The 24,863-nt window shown below is 37.4% G+C and overlaps 1 protein-coding gene across 5 annotated transcripts in view; it reads left to right on the top strand.

Annotated features, from left to right (window-relative positions):
- The window catches only part of LOC120778030 (Down syndrome cell adhesion molecule-like protein Dscam2), a 158,879-nt gene that overhangs the window by 9,155 nt on the left and 124,861 nt on the right, over positions 1-24,863 (top strand). For all 5 annotated transcript variants that reach the window (XM_040109713.1, XM_040109706.1, XM_040109720.1 and 2 more), the window contains exons 2-3: positions 14,279-14,459; positions 24,109-24,358. In XM_040109713.1, the coding sequence (XP_039965647.1) occupies positions 14,423-14,459; positions 24,109-24,358 (287 nt within the window). In that variant the 5' untranslated portion in view covers positions 14,279-14,422. The remainder of the gene's footprint in view (positions 1-14,278; positions 14,460-24,108; positions 24,359-24,863) is intronic.

The raw sequence follows: 24,863 nt of genomic DNA, 5'->3' as shown, positions 1-24,863 counted from the left end.
TTAAAAATCCCTTTCGGTTGTGCCTTTGAAGTAGCTGTTCACATGCAACATGTAACATGTAAGGAACCCAGTTTCCATGTTTCTGAATCGTCCCCATTGCTTTGAGGCATTTTGATACGGCTTGCTGTGTCACTTGCAACGATTCAGCCAATTCTTCTTGGGTTTGAAACGCATCTTGGTCGAGTAATGCTTCCAATTCAGCATCTTCGAAAATCTTCTCCCTTCCACCACCATGCCGGTCTTCGACTTCATAATCACCATTCTTAAAACGTTGAAACCATTCGCGACATGTTCTTTCACTTAGGACAGCCTCACCGTACGTATCCGAAAGCATTCGATGAGCCTCAGCCGCACTTTTCTTGGAATTAAAAAAGAAAAGCAAAATTTCCCGCAAATGTCGAGAATTCGGCTCAAAAAGTGACATTTTCAGTTGACAATAAGTTTGGGATGCAAACAGATCTCTACAAATATTTTGTTGGGTTAATGTTGACACAAATGTCCAAGATCGATATAAAACGATTTAATGGATTTAATCGACCAGTGCTTGACCCTAGAGACATCTATTGGAAAACGGCGGAAGAAAAGTTGTAGATCTAATAGAAACTTGATTAGAAATACGAAAAGGCTTTTTAGACTACCCAATATTTTTCATACATTTTACAGTTAAACAATTCATAATTTGTATTCGTTCTTCACGCTATAAAAAATTGCAAAGTGTGCCAAAAAAAGGGGAATGTTTACCGCGTTTTGTATCATACTTTGCAATATTTTTTAACGTAAAGAACCCATGAAAAGTTATAAATGCTTAACAAAAATGTATGAAAAAATCTATACGGATGACTCGAAAATGGATGATGGAGTTGGTACGAGAGTATACTGTCCAGATTTAGGCATCAGGCTACCTTTTAAGTTGCCGGACCACTGCAGTATATTTCACGCTGAGGCCTTTGCTATTGCGAAAGCTACGGAGCTGGTCTCTAATGCACCTACAGGCAATTCCCGAGTCAACGTCTACGTAGACAGCCAAGCAGCAATTGAACCAGTAACCGCATATCGCATATCGCATATCGGCAAGAAGTGTCTTGGTAAGCATGATAGCACTGGAAAGTGTTGCCAGAAGTAAGCAATTTCACTTCTACTGGGTGGCAGGCCACTAAGGCATCGACAGCACTGAAATTGTGAACGAGATTACCAAGTATGGTGGACGGTTAACATCCGAAAACGTGATCAACATTGGGAAAGCAATGTTTTGTCTATACGACGATTTTGACAGAAGCAGGGTAAAGAAAATCAAAACCCGATGGAACGAGCTATCTGGAACTATACAAAATTCCTGTTGACACTTAATAGAAGAGACTGTCGGAACATGACAGGAATACTAACTGGTCACGGTGCCAACACACGCCCGCAGGATGGGGCTACAGGAAATGTCTAGAGTAAGGCTCCAGGGAAACAATGGAGCATCTCTTGTCTACTTGTCCCGCGTTCGCAAGACTATGCTACAAGCATCTGGGGTTCCCATGGTAAGATCCACTGGTGGAAGTATCGATAGTGAGGCCACAGACTGAACTCCATCTGGTATCGCAAAAAACCAAACTGGTCTATGCGTGGGTTATTGGCCTACTAAATTAACCTTACTTAACCTATAATATAATATATCACCAACATTATTCTTTTAGTTCACAAAATTTAATCGATTTATCTGCAGTAGTTTATGAAAAAATAAGTTTACAATTATGTATATCAAGCTCTAAACTTCAACCTTCAATAACATTAAAAAAAAGTGAATTTTGACGAAATATTTATGTCACCGACTATGTGTCTGGTCCCTCACCCAATGTAGTACTTATTTTCAAAATCGGTGATTTAGCGAAATTTTCAGTTCCTACTTGATTTGACCAAAATATCTTCTGTGAATTATATTTTTTTTAAATTTTATTAGAAGGAATCTGGTTATAAACCCATCATTTAAGTAAACCAATTAGTGTGTGCATATTATGTTATATGTATTTTCGTTTAGAAAAGGGTTAAAATGTTTGCTTTTACACCTAATATTTTGATGGTGTTTGAGCCCCAACCGTACTTCAAGTTAGTATATTAGTTTGTATTCATTGGACTTTTCCACTCAAAGCCTCAACTCAAATGCTATAAACATTTTTTTATGGCAGCATTCGTTCCGACCGCTTGCTGCTGCTGTCTTCCGGTTTGTGTGCATTTGTATTTTTGTGTATTTTAGATTTTGTATTTATGTATTTCTTATTCTCCAGCCTCTTCGCCTCGTTCACCAACAATGTTGGCTACAAAGTTTTACGTATTATTTACACAACACTCCGGCTCGCTGTTGCTGCCCTCTCCGCTGTGGCCTTTTGATTTGCTAGCCACGTCAACCAGACCATTTCACGTCACGTTCGACATTAATGGGACGTTGCTTTCAAGCTCGTGGTGCGGATAGCTCGAGCAGTTAATAATGTTCGCAATGTATTTGTGCATAAATCCTGGCAAATATTATTAGGTCCTTTTGAAATGCCTTTCAGCGCTGTGACCAAAGCCGGCATTGTTCGCATGCTGAAACTTCGGTTGCAATTGCAATTATTTCGCTCACTAGTGTAAAAACTCTTGCCATTTAACAGCGAACTGCCGGGCGTGAGCCTCAATGAATGATGAATGAGCGCTTGTTAGCCGCTGCTGAAGGTGCTGTTGTGTAAACAGTGGCCCACAAAAGGAATATAGGCGAGGAAAACAAGGGGGTACTTAGAAGAAGAAGAAGTAGAAAAAACTGAGCATGTTATGGACGCTGTGATGGTTGCTGTTTGACGTGAATCGCACTAGCCTTTCGCTCGATAGGTACACATAGGCCAACAGGTCGGCCGTTGGAAGGTGTTGAAGCGAAGTACTGACGACTGAAATTACTAAGATGATGAACGAAGGGATGTTCAGGTTAGTGGTGGTAGCAGAGCTATTGGCATTAGGTGCACTTTACTGTTGCAGGCGGAAATGACACCCTTTGTTACATTGTTTAGGGCCTTTCGGCGTTATTGTTATGTTGTTGTTTTTGTTGTCGCTTGCTTATTGTTTACTTTTTATTTTTGTTGAGGACAAATGTGCATTGAAAGTGCTTAAAAGGTGTTAGTTGAGTGGGCGACAAATATGTCGTTTTATAAAGCAAAAGTACATAGTCAAATATTGATTGTAAAATGTGGAATGGTTTCAGAAAACCAGTAAGTTTCAAAACGTTAAAGAGGACATTTTCCTTTTGTTAATACTTTGTCTTAACCCTTAAGATAAAAATATTTCAGATATTAAGCTCGACAGCTGCAATATAAAGAGATAAATATTTATCATGAGATCAAGTTAATGTTATACTGAGGATAGTCATAAATTGATTCGGTGACTACTTAGTCCAGCCGGAAGTTCTGTTAGAAGATCAGGCCGTTATATACGTAAAACTATAACACATTTTTTAATAAAGTTAACTTGCTGGATAAGCTGGATGACTTAGAAGACGTGAAGCAGATCAGCAATGCTCTATTTGATAATCCTAATATCCGTCAAGAAGTACATTTGTAGTTCAAACACTCTGCTTTCACAGAAGCTCCCAACCAAGTTACTATTGCTGTTGACGACGCCGTTCAAACCAAATGTTTATAGATAGAAACTCTCTAAATTTCTGTGGAGTATTCGACTGGCCATGTGTTCTAATTCCGGGACGGAAATAAAGATGTTTTCTAAACTACTGAAGAGACTTCAATGAAATTTTGCTCACATCATCAAACCATATTTCCCTCTTTTGAATAGTTTATTATGATAGTATTTAATGTACTTATGAAATAGGTCTATGCTCCAGTGGGAGATACAGGAAATGAAGATGCAAGCCACAGAAACGCATTGCCGAATCTATTAGTATAACTATCTCCATTTGATTAAGGTGTAACAAACATCCGTTAGGTGAACACTCTATGTCTTAACACATTGTAACAGTATAAAAATCTATTTCCGATTCGATGTCAAAAGTAAGTACCATCTGTTCAAATTTGACTTGGACTGGTTCATTTAAAATGGTTCGATAATTTGTTTTGCGGTGCAACCATTTTTATGTTCGTGGGAAGTTTGAGCTCCACGTGTCAATTGGTGTGAGTTTGCCATATGTTTGTTTACAAGGGGAAAGGGTTTCCAGGCGAGTTTTACCATCACAAAATTACAAAAATTAACAACAAATTTGCTTGAAATTTGGTGTTTCAATGGATTTACCGTAAAGGAATCGATGAAAGTGAGGCGGAAGTGTTTTGGGAAGTCTGCTTTATCAGGAACACAAGTATTTGAGATGCACAAAGTTCAGTGAAGATCGTGAAGTTATCAAAATCTTGCCTCTTGCGAGTTGCCAATTCACACCTGTTTATGAGGGTAGAGAACTCTGATGACGGTACCATCGAAAAAGATAAAAAACAAGACTTGAAAATCGTTGTTTTCTCATCAGAGAGAAAACAGAGTATCCTAACAACACTTATCCATAGACTCAACACATTTTAATTAATGTTTTAGGTATGACATTCATGAAACGCATCATTATTGGTTATGACACCTTGGTTTATGAATATGATCCAAAAATGAGCAGAAACCGAAAAACCAAAAATCGTCGAACTATAAACGACAACGCTTCGACAGGGAAGCTTATAACAAGTGTATGAAAAATTTTGTGAAGCGTTGGCATGTTTCAATTGGCTTCAAACAGAATTTCTAAGGTGATAATAAAGATTTGTTAACGTTTCACGTGATAATATTGTATTTTTGATAGTCCGAGTTCTATTTTGAACAAATATTATAGTATACATTTCAAAGCAGTCCACTATTCTGAATATTGGGGCGTCCCTTTCTTTTGTAGAGTACATGTATAGTTTATACACATAAATACATATATCAGTCAAAATGTCAGACATCTTAATGAAATTTTTGTGGGCCAATATTGATTTTGAACGTAACATGTTCAAAATAATCCACAGATCGCACCAAAGAGCGGATATTGGTGAAGTCTTAAGAACAATTAACTTGCAATCTCTTAGCTTGGTGTGGAAGCTTTTCTTACAGTTATTGGTGAATTGATTAGTGCACTTGAAAATTATATTTCCGCTTACGAGTTGGTTTACCAGCGACTTAGTTTTATAGTTGAGCTAATACGCATGGAATTAGATGATATCGACTAGAACGCTAAGAAATTTGTGGAAACATGCCCAAAGAAAAGAAGCCTCCTTAAGGAATGAGATCATCCAACTACTATAGGAAAAAATTCACAGTTATAACCGTGTTAAAATAAATTATGGAATAATTTTTGATGTGTATATAATTATGACCGCAAAAAAGGGGTCCCACACATATCCTGGCACTGTTAATACCATATACCATATACCATATATACAAATTTATACCACATTCATCACATCCAAGTAGGAAACATTAGATGCACATAATTTACTTCCAGACGTTTCTATTTTACATATTAAAACAATGTGTTCTGAACGCACATACGTTTTCTTTAAAATAAAATATATGTTGAATAAAATAAGTGGGATCCATGTATTTCGTCATTTCCTTGACCGTAAGCCATCAACACTAACCAGTGGCAGCCATTAAAATAGTTATAATGGAGTATGCGCTTAGCAATTTAACAAAAAAGGTAATGTTAATTGAAATGATTCAACAACTCGGCTCAACTCATTCTTAACACCTTCAGTATGCTGATTCAAAAAGAATACACACGCTCACTCTCTGATGCAATATGCGTATGAATAAATATGTATGTATGTGTGTTCGCATTACTTCTGCGGTTGGGATTATAAGCGTTGTGGGCGTCGTATGCGGTTTAGAGAATAGAATGCAATATGCGGCCGAATGGCGGAGCCTCCCAAAAGAATCCATTACGAGTAAACTGAGTAACTGCCACACGCCACACGCCGCATTCAGACACTACTACAAGCAACATACTCGATTAATCCCATATAGCGCCATGGCTGCGCAGAGCTTGAAGTGTACTTAGAGCAGCACTTGCTCCATTGTGCTTGGTGCGGCGTGCGTCCGACACGTACAATGATAAAGCCGCCGTGCCAATGGGTGTGTGGAAGTGCTTTTACTCAGGTGCATGCGCCCAAGTATGTGTGTAGTATTAACTTGAATGCAAAGAGTTACCAACACTGCTTTTCTTAATGCTTCGTCACATACACGTGTACATGGGTAGCATTTAAGTGCCTAAATATGTATATACATTTGTATCTAAGCATATTTCAATGGAGTTGCATGCACTTTGGCGCATGGTGGGCGTGCTGACTGTTGCCGCACGTCCAACTTTATGCATGTGTATGTTGGTGTGCCTGTTGATGTTGAATAAGTGTACTTAGAGTTGAAAAGTTTTTGTGGTTCAGTTATTTGTGGTGTGGGTAGGTGTGTAGGTGCTGAAGTGTCGAGGCAATCGCTGTTTGAGTTAAACGTATTTAATACTCGCCTGAGGAAAAGTAGTTTTCAGTTTCACGTTGGATTAGCTCCGCAAAACAATTATTTTTGATGGAATTCTAAAATTATTTTGTGCGATTAATGTACACAAAACTGTATTACACACTCAAAGCTACCAGTGTTCAAATTACCAATGGCTCTGCTGTTAATAACATATTAATTTGGATATTGATAAAACTTGGTATGCGGGTTTCTTGGTACAAAAAAAAATTCCAGGTTCGTAGATGGGCGTAATCGGACAAGTGCCACGCCTATAAATCGCCATTAACCGAAAGCGTATAAAGTACCATAACTATGCACTAAATTAAGATATAAAACTATAATTTAAAACAGAGGATCGCAGTAGTAAGGGGCAGATGTGGCCAAAAAATTTTGGAAAAGTGTGTGTGGCCATGCCCTCTAATAAGTTTAATGTACATATCTCCTAATCTATTAAAGCTACAACAACCAAAGCGGAAATATCATAAGACGGTATATGAAAACGGATGAAACCCCCGTTCACTCCCCATATAACGCTGCTGTTTAAAACTACTAAAAGCGTAATAAGTCAATAACTAAATATGCCACCTTATGAACAAAAAATTTTCAAATCCAATCATAACTCTTCAAGCCCCTAGGTAACGAGTATTTGGACCACAGTACCTATAGTTGACTTTTGATTGAAAATATCGGCCAATGTGTGAGGTATATAATTGATATTCAGAGATAATCCTTTTCTTTCAATAGTTTGTCTGTATGTCAAAAATTGGTTGAATCAGGCCAATACTTCTTATAATATAAAGATTTTCGAACTACCGATGACTTTGTACCGTATAAGAGAGAATAATAATGTTTCTTTATGTTTTAAAATATATACATATGAGCGTATACTTGACGTAGTCCCATATAACTTATATCAAAATTTACGAACATCCCCCTGACTTTACTCTATATGATTGCATTTTTAGTATGTGGACTATTAGTAGTATGTGATATTGTGTAAAAGAGATAAAATCCAATATTTCCTTTTTTTAGTAACTTTATGCCGAATATGTCAGTCAGTGTATGAGTTATATAAAGTATGTGTATGTATCTCTAAAAGTCCTTAGATTCCTCTGTTAGACGCTTTACACCTTTAGGTATTTCCTTGGCTTTAATTCTTGCAAATTGCAAGAGTGTAAAATATTCGGTTGCACCTGAACTTAGCCCTTCCTTACCTGTTAATTTTAAGTATGTTTGAAGTTGATTAAAACTTACAGTACTTAATTATCCGTTAACGTCGGATTTCTGATCGCTATGAAGCTTTAAAATTTTATGTTTGCTTAAGTTTTTAAGTAAAATTACTTTACAAAATATCCAGAAATTATGCTGATGGCATTGGGCTCTGTTCAATTACATTACAGTAACTATTTTTGGGGAAAAAGAATCGAGATGTCTATTTGCCTTTAAGCAAGCTCTTGACTTCTTATCCTAACTAGGTGGTATTCCTTTGTAAATTCTTCGATTTGGGTAATTTTTTCATATATCTAAGGAATTGTACATATAGAAATCGACCACACCTAAATTCGTTGCACAAACTATCACTAGTCAAATAACTTCTTCTCTTCGACGACTTCTTAGATAACTCTTTCTCAGTACAAGATTACTTGAATTTGTGAGCTATGTTTCAAATGTTCACAGACTTCATTCCCTTTCAGCCCTTACATTTTAATTAAATACCTTTTTATTTCAGAAAGAGAATGCAACGGATTGAATTGATATCTCCGCAGGTATTCTGCAAAGAAGTCATCTTGGTCAGATTCTGCTCTTTTAATTATAAAAAGGAAGATAAAATATTCACACATTAATTATGTGACGTCGTGGTAAAAATCTTTAAATACTATGTTTTAATGGACAAAAGCTTAAAATAAGGTATAAATAAATTAAAAATCCTATTTCCCCAAGCTTAACAGGGTATACAAAACTATTTGCTTTGGTGCCGCTAATTCTATGCTCGCAAGATGTTGGGTGAATTCAAAATCTTGAAGCAGCAGTGGAGCGGCGTAAGGCATAAACATAGTAAAATCTCGGAACCCAGGGGCAGTCAATGAATCCGTATAACAAGTGTTTGACTGCATTATTAAAACCGCAAATAAAAAAGTTAAAAAAAACTTGGCCGATCTCGATTTTTTTTTCGTGTTATTGTTTTTTAAAACATATTATTGTATTGGATCCAAATGTACTGGAGAATACAATATTATCCTCATAATGATTCGTTAACCTCATTTTTATTGTCTTATCATCAGGAATATGGTCAATTGTTACAATACTTTTTAATTCTGCCAGTGAAAACTGACAGTCATCGTTTTCTTCAATATCATATATTTGAAAATCTGCTCCTTTGCTGCATCTACTTGTGTTGTGATTGGATGAATTTTTTTCTCTCTTTGGGTCTGTTTTGCGGTATTTTTTAAACGCATATAACAATCCGCGTGATACTAAGTTTCCTGAGCTGCTAAATCTAACACGCCTACAATTCTTTTATGGATAGTGCGACAATATTCACTTCTCTCTTCACTTATTAAATTTCATATCGTTTTCTTGAAATCAGAAGTAGTTACGTAGCTGATTTGTTGTCTTGACGATTTGGATTATCTTTTTTCCTTCATTTCATCCGCTGTTTTTTCACATAAAAAGCATCTACATTTCCAATCAAAATCAATTGAAGTAGCCGCTCGAAGTTTTTTTGTTTTAGGTGGAGAGCATGCTGGTGTGGTGTTTTTTTTTTAAATAAGAATGAATACACCCTTTATTGATATATTTTTGTCTGCATACTGAATGCACGTAGACAAATTCGCAAGTATTTAACTACTGAGAAAGTCCATCCGCTCCTTCTGCAGAAGCAGCTTTCAGTTGATATTCCTCTAGTAACTTTTATAATATCTCCTAGTTCGGAGATTAATTCAGAACTACATCCGATTTTGTCACAAATGAGGCAATCATTACTTATTTTATCACTATTCGATGGTTCTCCCATTTTTATACGAGGCTGTAACAACAAATATTACTAATATTAATAACTAACCTTTGTGTCATAATTAATGATGTATATTATTAAATTTGACTATTACATTCTAACTTTCAAAATCGATCTATTATAAAATATACGATTGAGTATTCACTATTGTTTGAAAATCATCTAATATAAATAAAGAACAAATACTTACTATCTATGCCACTATTTTCAAACTTTGTAAAACTCAGTAATGTTCAGTTATTAATTTTTATCGCGCTCACTCCACAATAATGTATGTATATATTAATTTTAAATAAACAATAATTAGAAATAATTTTTTTTCGGAGCGAACAACAACAGCTACGTATTAAGCCTAGCATGTTGCCACGTGTACTATTCTGTTAGGGCCCGCATTAACAACACTAAACAGCTGCTTTTGTCCCCTCTATTCCCCTCCTCGACCTTTATTTTTATACCTGCAGTCCCTTAAGAACTAAGATCAAGTTTGTAATAGCTCTTTTTTTAAATATAATTTTAAACTATTATAAATTAAAGAAAACTCCAAAAAATTAATAAATATTTATAATAATAATTAAAAATTGAGAACGCACAAAATATTTTTTTTAACATTTTTCTATATACTAATAAAAACACATTTCCAAAGTTTTGTAAAGATTCATTGACTGGCCCTGGATTCCGAGGCATAAACGTTTCGGCGCTCCACTATTTGTATGGATTGACAATAACCTGAAAAATGTATGTATTCTAACCGTCTGCTAAAATATCTCCTCCGTTTTCAGATGACGTGCAATCTATTTTTATTCAAGTTCTTTTAGATCTATCAGATTTGTTGGACACATAAAATGGTGGAAATGTTTTCTGTTAAATGTTAAAAGCGTTTCCAATATTTCCCCAAGATATTTTAAGTGAAATGATTAGAGACCTTAACCTTTCAAAAGAACGATCTGTGATACCAACATCTAAACTTAAAGAGATAAATTATATTGTGGTCGGGAAAATAATTTCTGAAAATTTTTTAGCTCACAATTTATATAGCTTATTGTAACAGCATTGATGGTCTTTTATTGAAACTGAAGCTCTCAAAGTACAAAGCTGTAGAATGGAGGTTGTTTATGCATAGATTTAAGTAAAGTTTAAAACTACTAATTAATTTTGGCAATAAACGTGCAGCTGTGCCTATTGGCCAACGAAATTAAACAAGTATTAAAAATAGAGTCAACTTGTAGTTAAAGAAAATGTGCTCGGAGAATCAATGGGTTACATGGGTCGATTTAAAAATGGTCGACTTTCCATTAGATCAACTTCGAAGTCATTTATCAGACTGCCTTTATATCTATGTATAAAAATTGATCGTTATAAAATTGGAGTTGTGCCTAGTGCCTAGTGTTAAGTATAACGTATGATGCGATTAGTAACTCCTCATCTCCCTATCCTCCCTTTTTGCGTTAAAACACGGTGAACTGCTTTTTCGTTTATTTTGTAAACATGTTTTTTCAGTTATTTACAGAATACGTAAGATTTGCGTCATCGTCGAATAACGATGCGAGTTTTTGCTCACGATAACACTTAGCACATTTATTCAACTTGAAAGCGTTCTTTTCATATTTGAAAAGCGGCAAAGGAAATATTATCATGACACCCGCTAGAGTTACATAAATACAAATATGTACATACGAGTATTAGAGCGGGTAGATTTTTTTTTAGCTCGCTATGAAAAAATGTTCTACGGATTATTTTGAGCAACATTGCTTGTGAAACCGTGGGACTAAAGCTGGTTTTGAAGAAGCGGTATTTCTATTAACACCCTTTTAAGTACATAATTCGCCCCCTACAAACGAACCCGTTCTAATAGATACATGTGGTACATATACATAGGTAACGACACGTATTTCCAGTGAGATTTTATTTATTCATTTTTGTGCTTTTGTAAGTATGCGTGTTTGTAACTTAGTGCGCAATCGTGATACCCATTTAGCCTTTGTGTTGTAAATCTGTCGTCCTTTCGGACCTGAAAGTTCACGTCCATCAAAAGTCACATGAATTCATTCAATCTATGCTTTTGTTTAAGTACATACTATGTGTGTATGTGTTTAATTGTTTACATTTTGAGCTTTTGTTGAAATTTCGCCTTTAGCGATTTTTCACAGAGGACATGTGTACGTAACAAAAGGCGCCTGCTCTTCATCCACCTACACGCATCCAGTTGTAGTGCGCCTATAAGCACACTATATCTCACTCGGCTGTTTATTTGCGTAATTTTTAATGAGCTCGTATTTTTCTAACAATCGTTAGTGTTGCTGTTGTTACAAATACCTATGTACATACATTGTTATTGCTTTCGCTGTTTCGTTCTCTCTTATGGCCTTCGTAGACACTGTTTTTATTTAAAGCAGATTCAATTGATGCTCAACTCTTTTCGATTGTGTGGATATGTGCACAACCTGTGTAGCGGACTTTTCTGCTCTTTGTGTGGCTACGCATTATTCGAACGACAAAACTTATTGAGTTTCCTGGATCAGAGGTATTTTATGACTTCGCTTTGACTTTGGACGCATATTTCTCAGAATTGTTCACTCTAAAAAAGTGCCCAGTGTAACAAAATCGTAACTCACACCGGCGAGGTAGTACGAGGATCTAAACCTGATTTTGCCATGAAATTCGCATTTTTTTGTATACTTGTATATCTCGTAAATGACGATAGCTCTTGTTCATCACAAACTTGTAGGAAATTTTATTTGCTACAAAAAAGGTCCGAGGTCAAAAACGCTCATAATCATTAATACTTCTCGATATATTCGCCTTTTTAAGTAAGGCTTTATAGAATTTTCATAGATGTTATGTAATAAAAAATGTTGTAGTGGCGAGCTTTAATTTATGCAACTTTAACAACATTTGTACATCCCACACCCCCGATGGCTTACTATTTTCCAATAAAAAATAAATTTGCTATGAAATTCATTTCAATGTACACAAAAAAATATTTATCATAAGTCAAATTTTCCCAACAAATATCGGGTTGTTATTTCAATTCCAACAGTAGTCTAGAAGTTACTTCGGTTTGTTAATTTACTCAGAAAATGACACAAATAATTTTGCTCCCCTGGATAACTTTGATATTTTCAAATGCCCTGATTACGATGAATTTCTTGATGAACGTATTGATTGTGCCCTCTTTTATGATTGTGCTTGTTGGATATAAAATTTATTTTTCCAGTCATGATTAGGGTTATGCGCACCTATTTCACGCATACAAACATCACTTGATCTCAACTCTCAGAGTCCTTACCGAAAATGGGTGCAAAAGTATGCGACAATTTTCAAACTGCTAATAAAACTCAAATTTGGAGATATCACCACGTACAGTCTGCAAAGGGTTTTACTTAACGAAAATCTCGCATTCGTTCCATAAATAATTTATTTAGACAACTCAGAAACAATGATATCGCCGAAGGCTCAGATGTCGATATTGTCTGCCAATGAAAGTGAATGGGACAGTGGAACTTATTTAATGAAAATGAACTCAATAATTTAATCCGTTTCCAAGTTAGGAAAGATATATCAATTTTTCAAAGCGTCGGACGTGGGAATATTGTCTTAATTAAATTTGCAGAAAATGTAGAAAAACTACTACGGCTAAAAAATAGCTAACGTTTTTTCCAGTCTTCTACACAGTTGTTAAAGTCAATTTTTGGAGTGGCCTCACGCGAGTCATGTTTAATGTCTTTAATTCACTCAAAACGGTTTCCCCGGATCGGTCGTTTGAGTTTGCTGAATAGCCAGAAGTCACTCAAAGCTAAATAAAATAAACACGATGGTTGCGGCACGATATTGATTGAAAATTTGGCGAAAAACTCACGAAGAATCAATGCAGTATGCGATGGTGTAATGTCGTGGTACAAAAACCAAGAGTTGTCATCCTTAATTCCGTCCTTTTTTACGAATAGCTTCGCGAAAACGACGCATAACACTAAATTAGTTTTTTTTGTTGACAGTTTGGCCGGTCGGAAGAAATTCGGAGTAGACCACATCTCAATAATCGAAAAAACCTTAATTTTTTTGGCACGGCACGTCACTTTTTTCTGGCTTCGGCTCACCTTTGCCACGTTATTCGGCTGATTGATCGTCTGTTTCTGGGTTGTAAACATAGATCAAAGACTCATCGTGAGTTATAATACGCTTCAAAGAATTGTTTCACAACGTTAACGCAACGCTTTTTTCGAAAAAATTTAGTGACTTTGGAACCAATAGAGGTTTCACTTTTCTTAGGTCCAAATGTTTTCACTGATCCTTTCGATATTCAAACGATGCCAATAAGATATCTGCTTCTTAATCGTCGATCCTCAAGCGCCAATTCCTTTATTTTATTGACATGTTAACTATCAGTCGGACTTTCTTTGAATAATTTATATTAATCAAAATCACTTGCTGGCGGCAAAAAATTATCACCAACATTCTGAGGCCTTTTCCAACATTCTGAACACCAGAATTTTCGGATAATCCAAAATCGATCTAACATAAAACTACTGTAAAAGAGTGTAAGTATTACAATAGAACAAGGAGCATGAAGTCCTCCTATACTTTAGGGCACTGAAAGAAATTGATTAGGATAATAAACATTACATAAAGTCTACATAAACTTCCCACTTATAAATTTGGGAACAGTAGTAATTTTTAAAAATATGTACTTATCATACTGTATATGCATATAGATTTTTGTATTTATATATTGTATTTTCTAACAACAAAAGTCATATGACAATCAAATGCAAATTTGTATTTTTTCAGCACTCTACGAAATTACAGAAAATGCCATATAATTGAAAGCAAAACTGCAATAAAAGACGAAAGTTAACCAAAGAACGGTCTGAGTTCTAACCGCTGTAGACAAACAGAAAATTAAAGGAGGCGAACACATTCATATGAACAAGGATGGGCGTGCTGCTGCAAACAGTATATAAGACAAAAAGTAAGTTAGATGTCAAGAAAATATATAATATGCTATACGAGTAATAAAGATGATATATAAGTGTGCATATGAAGTACTCTTGTTCCTTATTACGCACACCCATCAGTGAAAAGAACTGATTTAAGCGACTTTATAAATAGTTTAACATGCTTGTTTTGAGGGGTTAAGTTCTGGTGCAACCTTACATTTTTTTTACTTTTGTAACTTGCAAGAATCAAAGCCAAGGAACTACCTTAAGGTGCAAAACTGATCAGAATTCAGCAATTTTATTTATATACGGTTTGTCCGGAAAGTAATGGGACTGAGTCGAATTAAAAAAATGTATTGAACCAATCGTTACAATTCTTTAAAAACTTTCACAATAGGCTCCTTCTGCGTCGATCCAGCGCGATTTCCCAACATTGAAGGCGTCACGGAAGGTATTCTCCGGAATAGCCTTGAGAGCCGATGTCATGCTGCTTAGATTCCCTCTGTCATCTCAAAATGGCGTGTGTCACTCGGAAGATTGCCTCCTTGTCTCGGGTTCATACTCAAGGATTCATAACTCGTCACCTGTGAGTACGTTATTCAAAAATTGGGGGTCACTTTCACACATGTTCAACTTTTGGGACCATCTTCGCGCACACCTTGCGTATGTTCAAGTGCTCCGTCACAATGCCTTGCACCACAGATTTTGATAAATTTAACATCAGGACAATTAAACGAATACTTTGTCGACTGAGTTCAAAACTTTGCGCACACGAGTCACATTGTCGGTGTTTGTCGAAGTCTCCCAGCACGGTCTTCATCAGCGACTTCTTTCCGGCCCTCCAAAAAGGCTTGGTGCCACCGAGCGTGCTTGCTCATATCAAACGTCTCTATCGCAGATTTACCGAGTTTATCGCGTACTTCTGCTCTAACGAACGCTGCATTTGCGGCTTGCACCACTTATAAAAACACGTCGCTCGAAAATGTTTGTCCTGATTCTCCAGATGCTCGGAGACAACCGCTCGTTTGTTAGCTAGGAATGCCCTCTACCGAATCCAGTAGTGCGCGCACGCTCTGAAGTACAGTCGCGGCGGAAGAAAATCTATCTATCCTATTACTTTCCGGACAAACCCACTATATACATATATATACTATATAACTATATACATATATACAACTAATACACTGACTGACATGTTCAACATAAAGTTTGTTAGAAAAATGAAAATCTTTATACATATGCGGTATATGGGATTAGGGGGTAGTATAAACCAGATTTTATTTAATTTTGCTCAATACCAAATACTATTCCACAATACTATGCCACATATCAATAAAATGCTTCCTGAGATTCATTGAGGTACCTCACATATCATCACCAGTCAAGTCCAGTTTTTGCTCATTTTAGCTATTTTAGGCACAAAGGTACACTGTTATGAGAAAAATGCACCACTACTCCCCATATAACGGTACTGTTAAAAACTATAAAAGCGCAATATATCAATAACTAAATACGCCAGAGACTTTAAATTTTACAACCGAGATGATGGTATGACAAGTACAAATAAAGAAGGAATTAATGTAATGAGATAAATTAAATTCTCATCTGATAGTAGTTTTTTTTGCGTTACAAATGGGTTGAATCGAACCAATACTTCTTCTAGCCCCCATATACTTAATATAAAGATTTTCGAACTCCTGGGTTACCTTATATCGTATACATATATCAGCCAAAATCTGAGTTAATTTAATGAAAATGAGACAGCGTAAGAGCATATTTTTCACATAACAGTGTATCTTTGTGCCTAAAATAGCTAAAATGAGCTAAAATGAATGAACCTAGACCCTATATAACTAATAGTATCAGGATTTTCGAGCATTCGGCTGACTTTACTCCATACATATGATTGGTAATTGTATAGTATGTGAGGTACTTTATGAAACCAAGGGAACATTTTTTGTATGTGGAATGTTAATACGAGTAGTACTATGTGATATTGGCAGAAATAGATAAAATCGGGTCGATATTAAAGTCGATACTTAATATAAAGTTTTGGCAGCACCTGAAGGAGTTTACCGGTTTAAATACAATATGCAAGTATATTAAAGTAAATACAGAAAAAGATAGACGTAAAAAATCTGTATTTAATCCCTTTAGAATTGGTATAAGTCTGGTCATGTTCGAACTAGTTGGATTCCATTCAAGAAATACTAGATTTAAAGCTCGTACATTTACAAAAAAATACATACGTGCATTTTATGCATGTGAGTTCGTTTGAATTAGCTCCAAATATATTTATCCATGTCAGGCAACGTGCATCTGCCTATCAAGCCTGTTGTTGTAACGGCGGTTTCACAACACACTTGTTGACGTTAATAACAACTTGAGCTCAATTTCATATTACGGAGACCCCCAAACAATTCACATATACATATCCCACCATATAAGCTCTTCCCAATGGGAAAAAGACAGGCGCGTGGGCGAAGGGAAACAGCAAAAACAAGGATTGCGAAATTTTTGTGGCTGCCGCATGCATTATCTGCAGACAGCTGCTCGAGGAAATGCAAGCTGATATCGTCTGTCTGTGGGGTTGCACATGTTTCAGTCATGCGTTTGCCTATCAGTACACAGGGTACTTGAGTCAAACTTGAAGTGGCACTAAGTTTTGTGTTAACTCGTACTTGAGTAGCGGCCTTATGTGGAATGGAATGCATGGCTGTGGCACAATGCAAAATAGGCATTACCGAAAATATAACAACGGGAGCTTCCAAATACAACAAATTATAAATGCGGTTTCTGAAATAAAGTGGAAAATAATTGCTTAAATTTACAAAACTCGTAGCAGTTCATACATAATTTGCAGTTGCCAATTGTCAAGTGGAAATTCTATAATAATTTTACTTTGCCTCCTTTTTTGTACTATTTACGAAAATATGAGGACGTTACTTAAGCATAGGTAGGTAGGTAGGTAAGAGTGCAGCCCTGTTGTCTATCAGGCTCAATCAGCACTTGATGTGCCATTTTGATGCACTATTCGTAGAACCTTCTGTATCTGCTATCACGTTTCACCTTCTCTCTCAAACCATTTTGAGGTTTCGATGAAACTTCTTATGTCTGATAAGTTTTTAGTAGAAATCCAATCAAGGTTTGGTACTTGATGGATTCCAAGTGTTTTGTGTCGGATCTGTGCTAAGGCTGGGCATTCACCGAGAAAGTGGAAAATTGTATCCTTGTTCCCTGCTATTCCGTAGCCTCGGTAGATGTTGTTGTAGTCGATACCCATTTTGGCCGCATGTTCCCCAAATGGCCAGTACCCTGTTGTGGTAGCTGTTACTCTGTAGATACTTTTCCTTGACCTATTTAATAAGTCGTTGGTTCTTTTCCTGTCATATGTTGGCCATAATTGTTTTGTTATGATGCGTTTTGTAATGTTTTTTCATCTGTTATTTGCAACTTGTTGAAATTGTCCATTGATCTCTCTTTTGATCGATCCTAGCTTCGCCTAGGATTCATTAAGGAAAGCTCCAGCTTTTGCCAACTCGTCTGTTTTTTCGTTACCGAAAATGTTCTTGTGACCGGGAACCCAGATCAAGTCTTCTGCTTAAGCATACTCTCGAGCGAATATGGCTCTTCGTTGATATAATGTATATTGACGGTGCAAATACATAATATATAAAAGTAAAGATTTGAAGATAGAAAAAAGCCTTCAATAATTAATCATACTAAATTTTGTAGAAAGTTTTATAATTAAATATGACACCGTTTGTAAAGGGTTATGAATTAAAAAAAAAAAAAACAAAATTTAAACATTTAATTACACAAAATGAATACAAATAGTTTTAATTTTGAAAAAAAAAAATATTTTTTTATAAGAGGATACCCTTTTTTTTTATAAAAAAGTCGAAAATATACAACGCATATCTTATTGAAAAGCTAAGAAAAAAATTTAAAAAATAAGCCGGATAGCTATTTCTATAACTAAATACTATTTTCCTTAATCATCAATGGTTAATGGTACTTTTTTAAAAAGTTGAAATTTTGGAAATTCATAACTCCAAAATGTTTCATATTGAGCCGAAATAAAAAACACGTGTCCTATATTTCGCCTCAAAGAACTAAAACAATGTTTAGAATGTCAGTTTTGGATGGTATGATCGATATATAACGTCATTAATAAGAACGACGTGAAGTTAATATGAAATAAAAAAGTCCATTTTGGTCAAAGTGGGATCTGTTTTTTATGCAAATAATTTTATGATTTTTGATTGATCAAAATGTCATACAAATTTTTGTCATGGCCTTGTTTGCATATCTCTATTCGTTTATGCTAATTTTCTATGACCTAATGCGGAATTTCAGCTATATTGTTCTAAATATGGTATTCGAGCTCCTTGAGCATTGCAGAGTGATTGGCATAAGCTTTTGACTTAACATATCTTAAGCGAAAATAATATCGAGGCGTTAAATCGCATGACCTTGGCGTCCGTTTAACTGGGCCATTTCTCGAAATTAACGACGCCAAACTTTTATGGCTCACGTGACCAATGTTAACAACCACTGCTAGTACGATAACTCAGTAACAAGTTACGTGAGAAACATTAAAATTTAAGTAAATGCGGTGTATTTGATTTTTATAAAAATCTTTTCGATTAAATCCCAGTAACTTCTTTTTTTTTTGGTGTAGACACCGCTTTTCACTGCTTGGCGCCCAGGTCCTTCTCCACCTGGTCTTTCCAACGAAGTGGAGGTATTCCTCTTCATCTGCTTCCCCCGGCGGGTTCTTCGAATGGCGTGACCTAGCCAGCGTAGCAGCTGTCTCCTAATTCGCTGAACTATGTCAATGATGTCGTATAACGTACAGCTCATTGTTCTATCGACTGCGACGTGGGTGTCTAGTCGCGAGTACGACAACTGTTTGTTCGATGACAGGAGATATTTCGTCTTGCCCTCGTTCACTACCAGGCCCATTTGCTTCGCTTCCAAATCCAGTCTGGACAATTAATTATAATTTTAAGAAGGAAGAATCGGTTATGACTATTGTAAAAAAAGGTTTGAAATAAATCTTATTATTGTTTCCCGAACACTAAGCCGATTTTGCACATTAGGTTCTTAAGTTACAGTGCATACAGGTGCAGGCCGCGGAAAACAACCTAGCAAGATAATAAGACAGTCAATCGGGCAATAAAAGACAACCCTTTTACATCTGCAACATTCATTGCAAGGCATTTACGGTTCAATATATCACTGAGATCCATACACTTTTTCATGCTACAAGAGTGCGAAAAAACCGTAAATTTCTTAAAAGAACAAACCGGCTCGAATGGAATTTGCGCAGATGCACATAAATTGGACGATTACAAAATTGTGATTCTTTCTTCTTTCCGACGAATCGAAATTCAATATACAAGGTTCAGACAGGTTGAAGCTGGTACGCCAGCCGAAGGGCTAACGCCACATTATACTATAGGCGCGGTGAAACTCAATGAAAGCAGTTTATTGGTATGGGGTTGTAACTCAGGTCATGAAATAGGAGCAATTCATCATTGCAATGGTATAATTGACAGGTTTACCTCTGTATAAAAATATTCTTCAGAATATTATGCTGCTGCAAGCTGAATAATAAAAGACTTTAAAATGTATTTATCAACACTACGACGACCGCAAACTCGCGTATATTTGTGTAAAACAATGGTTGGTGACATGATTGAGGTGTTGAGGTGACTTGTTGTGGATCTACATATATCCTACAGAGAACCTATAGGAAATTGAACATCGAAAAATTCGACGTGAAAATTGTGACAATAAGGCCGCACTATTCATTCAAGTAAAAAAGCTTGACAAAACATTGTCGGTCACACAATAAATAAATAATTGTGTCCATTTTTCGCCGATATGAAGCTATGTATGTATATTAAAAAATAAGCTAACGCCTTTTCGGCATCGTAGGACGGTTGGTATTACAGATGGCCAATTGCCACGACCACAAAACACGAAAACCTATTTGTCTAAATTAGCTCAGAACTAATTCCATAAACGCCCCTACCGACACTGTAAAAATGGGTGAACACACAAGGTGGCAACAGAAATTCTTCTCACATTCCTATGTAACAGTGTGAAAATGGGCGAAATCGGTCTACAACCACGTTAACCATATATAGAAACACATGTTTAAATTCAATCTGAATCTTTCCTTTCCAGTGTACAAATCAAGAACGAATCAATATTTAAAAAATAAAACATTGTAAGAATAGAATTATTAAAGCTAGATTATATTTATGTATTTATACCGCAAATATCGGTCAATGTTGGATATACTTGTATTATTGAAATTCATAGATAATGCTTTCCTGACAATGGTATGTCTATGTGTCAAAAATGGGTTGAAGTGCATCAATACTTTCCTTAGCGCCCATATACTTAGTACACTCGCTCAATATTTGATCTACATTAGTGAAAATGAGAGATATGTTTTACTGATAACAGTGTATCTTAGTGCCTAAAATGGATAACATATAACAAACATACATATAATATCCAAGTGTTCTTACTCCATTTTATTATTCACTCCGGTGAATGAACGTCTAGCCACAATCCGCATCAAAGCGAGGTTTCTCAACATATCGCTGATTTGCGCCCACGCCCCGACGGAAGAGAAGGACGATGTGACCAAAGATGCCTTCTATGAGCGCTTGGAACGCGTTTATGAGAGCTGCCCCCGCCACGATGTCAAAATCGTGCTTGGCGACTTTAACGCTAGGGTGGGCAAAGAAAGTATCTTTGGCACTACGGTCGGTAAATTCAGCCTCCACGATGAAACATCCCTAAATGGGTTGAGGCTGATTGACTTCGCCGGGGCCCGAAATACGGTTATCTGTAGTACTAGATTCCAGCACAAGAAGATACATCAAGCTACCTGGCTGTCTCCGGATCGAAAAACCACCAACCAGATCGATCATGTTGTCGTAGACGGAAGACACGTCTCCAGTGTTCTAGACGTGCATACGCTCCGAGGTCCTAACATCGACTCGGACCACTACCTTGTTGCAGCCAAGATTCGCACCCGCCTCTGTGCAGCAAAAAGCGCACGTCAACAAACACAAGGAAGGTTAGACGTCGAAAAGCTGCAATCACAACAGACAGCTGAACGATTTACTACTCGGCTTGCACTCCTGCTCTCTGAGAGCACTCGTCAACAACTCGGTATAAGGGAACTGTGCGTCGGAATTTCAAACTCCTTACGTACAGCTGCAACCGAAACCATTGGTTTTCGGAAAGTGCAAAAGAACAGCTGGTACGACGAGGAGTGCCGTGTCGCAGCGGAGAGAAAACAGGCTGCCTACCTCGCAACGTTACGATCGACCCCTACACGTGCGGGATGGGATAGATACCGAGAGTTGAAGAGGGAAGCGAGACGCATCTGCAGACAGAAAAATAAAGAGGCCGAAATGCGTGAGTACGAAGAGCTTGATAAGCTGGCCGACAGGGGTAATGCTCGAAAATTCTTCGAAAAACTGCGGCGGCTTACAGAAGGTTTCAAAACCAGAGCATACCCCCCAAAGGTGATCTAGTCACCGATGCCCAGAGCATACTTAAATTATGGAGGGAACACTTCTCCGGCATGCTGAATGGCAGTGAAAGTAGAACGCCAGGAGAAGGCGAACCCGATTCCCCAATCGATGACGATGGAGCAGACATTCCATTGCCCGACCCTGAAGAAGTTCGAATAGCAATTACCCGGATTGCCGGCCGAGCTATTCAAACAGGGCGGCGAAGAACTGATAAGGACCATGCATCAGCTTCTTTGTAAAATATGGTCGGACGAAAGCATGCCCAACGATTGAAATTTAAGTGTGTTATGCCCAATCCATAAAAAAGGAGACCCCACAGTCTGCACCAACTACCGTGGGATTAGCCTCCTCAACATCGCATATAAGGTTATATCGAGCGTATTGTGTGAAAGATTAAAGCCCACCGTCAACAAACTGATTGGACCTTATCAGTGTGGCTTCAGACCTGGAAAATCAACAACCGACCAGATATTCACCATGCGCCAAATCTTGGAAAAGACCCGTGAAAGGAGAATCGACACACACCACCTCTTCGTCGATTTCAAAGCTGCTTTCGACAGCATGAAAAGGAGCTGCCTTTATGCCGCGATGTCTGAATTTGGGATCCCCGCAAAACTAATACGGCTGTGTAAACTGACTTGAGCAACACGAAAAGCTCCGTCAGGATCGGGAAGGACCTCTCCGAGCCGTTCGATATCAAATGAGGTTTCAGACAAGGCGACTTCCTATCGTGCGACTTCTTCAACCTGCTTCTGGAGAAAATAGTTCGAGCTGCAGAACTAAATAGAGAAGGTACCATCTTCTATAAGAGTGTACAGTTGCTGGCGTATGCCGATGATATTGATGTCATCGGCCTCAACACCCGCACCGTTAGTTCTGCTTTCTCCAGGCTGGACAAGGAAGCACAGAAAATGGGTCTGGCAGTGAACGAGGGCAAGACGAAATATTTCCTGTCATCAAACAAACAGTCGTCGCACTCGCGGCTTGGCTCTCACGTCACTGTTGACAGTCGTAACTTTGAAGTTGTAGATAATTTCGTCTATTTAGGAACCAGTATTAACACCACCAACAATGTCAGCCTGGAAATCCAACGCAGGATTGCTCTTGCCAACAGGTGCTACTTCGGACTGAGTAGGCAAATGAAAAGTAAAGTCCTCTCTCGACGAAAAAAAGCCAAACTCTATAAGTCGCTCATAATCCCCGTCCTGCTATATGGTGCAGAGGCTTGGACGATGACAACAACCGATGAGTCGACGTTACGAGTTTTCGAGAGAAAAGTTCTGCGAAAGATTTATAGTCCTTTGCGCATTGGCCACGGCGAATATCGAATTCGATGGAACGATGAGCTGTACGAGATATACGACGACATTGACATAATTCGGCGAATTAAAAGACAGCGGCTACGCTGGCTAGGTCATGTTGTCCGGATGGACGAAAACACTCCAGCTCTGAAAGTATTCGACGCAGTACCCGCCGGGGGAAGCAGAGGAAGAGGAAGACCTCCACTCCGTTGGAAGGACCAAGTGGAGAAGGACCTGGCTACGCTTGGAATATCCAATTGGAGCCACGTAGTGAAAAGAAGAAGCGGCTGGCGCGCTGTTGTTAACTCGGCTATAATCGCGTAAGCGGTGTCTACGCCAATTAAGAAGAAGAAGCATGTAAATAGCATTTATTATTGGTAATGTGGATAAATTCGGGTTGATACTTCCAACTCCCATATACTACATACGTAAAATAATTTTCGTTTTTCTAACAAACCTTATATCGAACATGTCGATAAGTTTATGAGTTATATTATTGCTTGGATTCCGATCCTCTGGTTAACGTTTTACATCTTAAGGTATTAAAGAGTATAAACTGTTCGGTTGCACCCAAATTTAGGCCTCCCTTACATATTTTTAATAAGTTAATTTGTTTACTTTCTATTAATCTAATAATCACAATGATTGTTCTAATTATAAAAGTAAAAAATTTAATTTTAATGGCGACAATGTAGAGTCTGCGCCTTTGATTTGTCACAAAATTGCATATGTGTATAAGATTATGTGCAACTTATTCACATGTCTACACGCTTATCCATCGCAGTTGTTGTAATAGTTTTGTTTTATTCCAGGTACCACGCCCAGGTCTTCGGTGTTGCTACCATTGTTGGCAGTACTAATGGTCATGCTGCCGACGCCACCAGTCGCCAAAGCCACAAGCGGCTTACGTGTGCCCACTTTCATACAGGAACCGCCGGCGCGTCTGCTCTTCAGCAATGACACTGGCACTCAGATCAGCTGCACGGCGCATGGTAATCCGCCGCCGGTAGTATCGTGGGTGCTAAAGGATGGCACGATGGCGACGCAGGTGCCCGGACTCAGGTTAGTTAGAAAAAGAGGATTTCTATGGTTCAAGAGCGGATTAACTCGATTAAGGATCACATTGTTGCGGCTTCCTTAAATTAAAGTAAAGAGCTAGTGAGAGTGTAAAGCAATTGAGAGTTAGGGAACAGGCAACGGCAATTCATTTCCTCAGTGCGTTAGGATGGACGCAAGAGAAGCCCTTTCTGTCAAAATGTGTTTAGAAGTGTAAGGGGGTTTTTGTTTTTGGGTTACTGCAAAGTTTGTGGCAAGTGCTGTCATCAAAGTGGTTAAAGAATCCTTCTAAACTTCAATGCTTCAACTTTATGCGAGTATTAGCCTGCTTTGTATGTTGTAGTACTTTTCATTTTTTTGTTTTGCTTTCGTCACTTGGTCCCTGTGCCCTTTGTTTCATAATTAAAATATATCAAATGATACTGTTGCAGTTGGTGATAACGTTACGGATGCTATTTATTGGTAGAGCTTATGTATGGTTTTTAATTAGCCTTGGAAAACTTTGTTGCCA

Source organism: Bactrocera tryoni, chromosome 1 (genome assembly GCF_016617805.1).
Source record: "Bactrocera tryoni isolate S06 chromosome 1, CSIRO_BtryS06_freeze2, whole genome shotgun sequence".
NCBI classification, from domain to species: domain Eukaryota; kingdom Metazoa; phylum Arthropoda; class Insecta; order Diptera; family Tephritidae; genus Bactrocera; species Bactrocera tryoni.
Note: the sequence above shows the minus strand (reverse complement) of the source record. Positions and strands in the feature narration are given on the sequence as shown.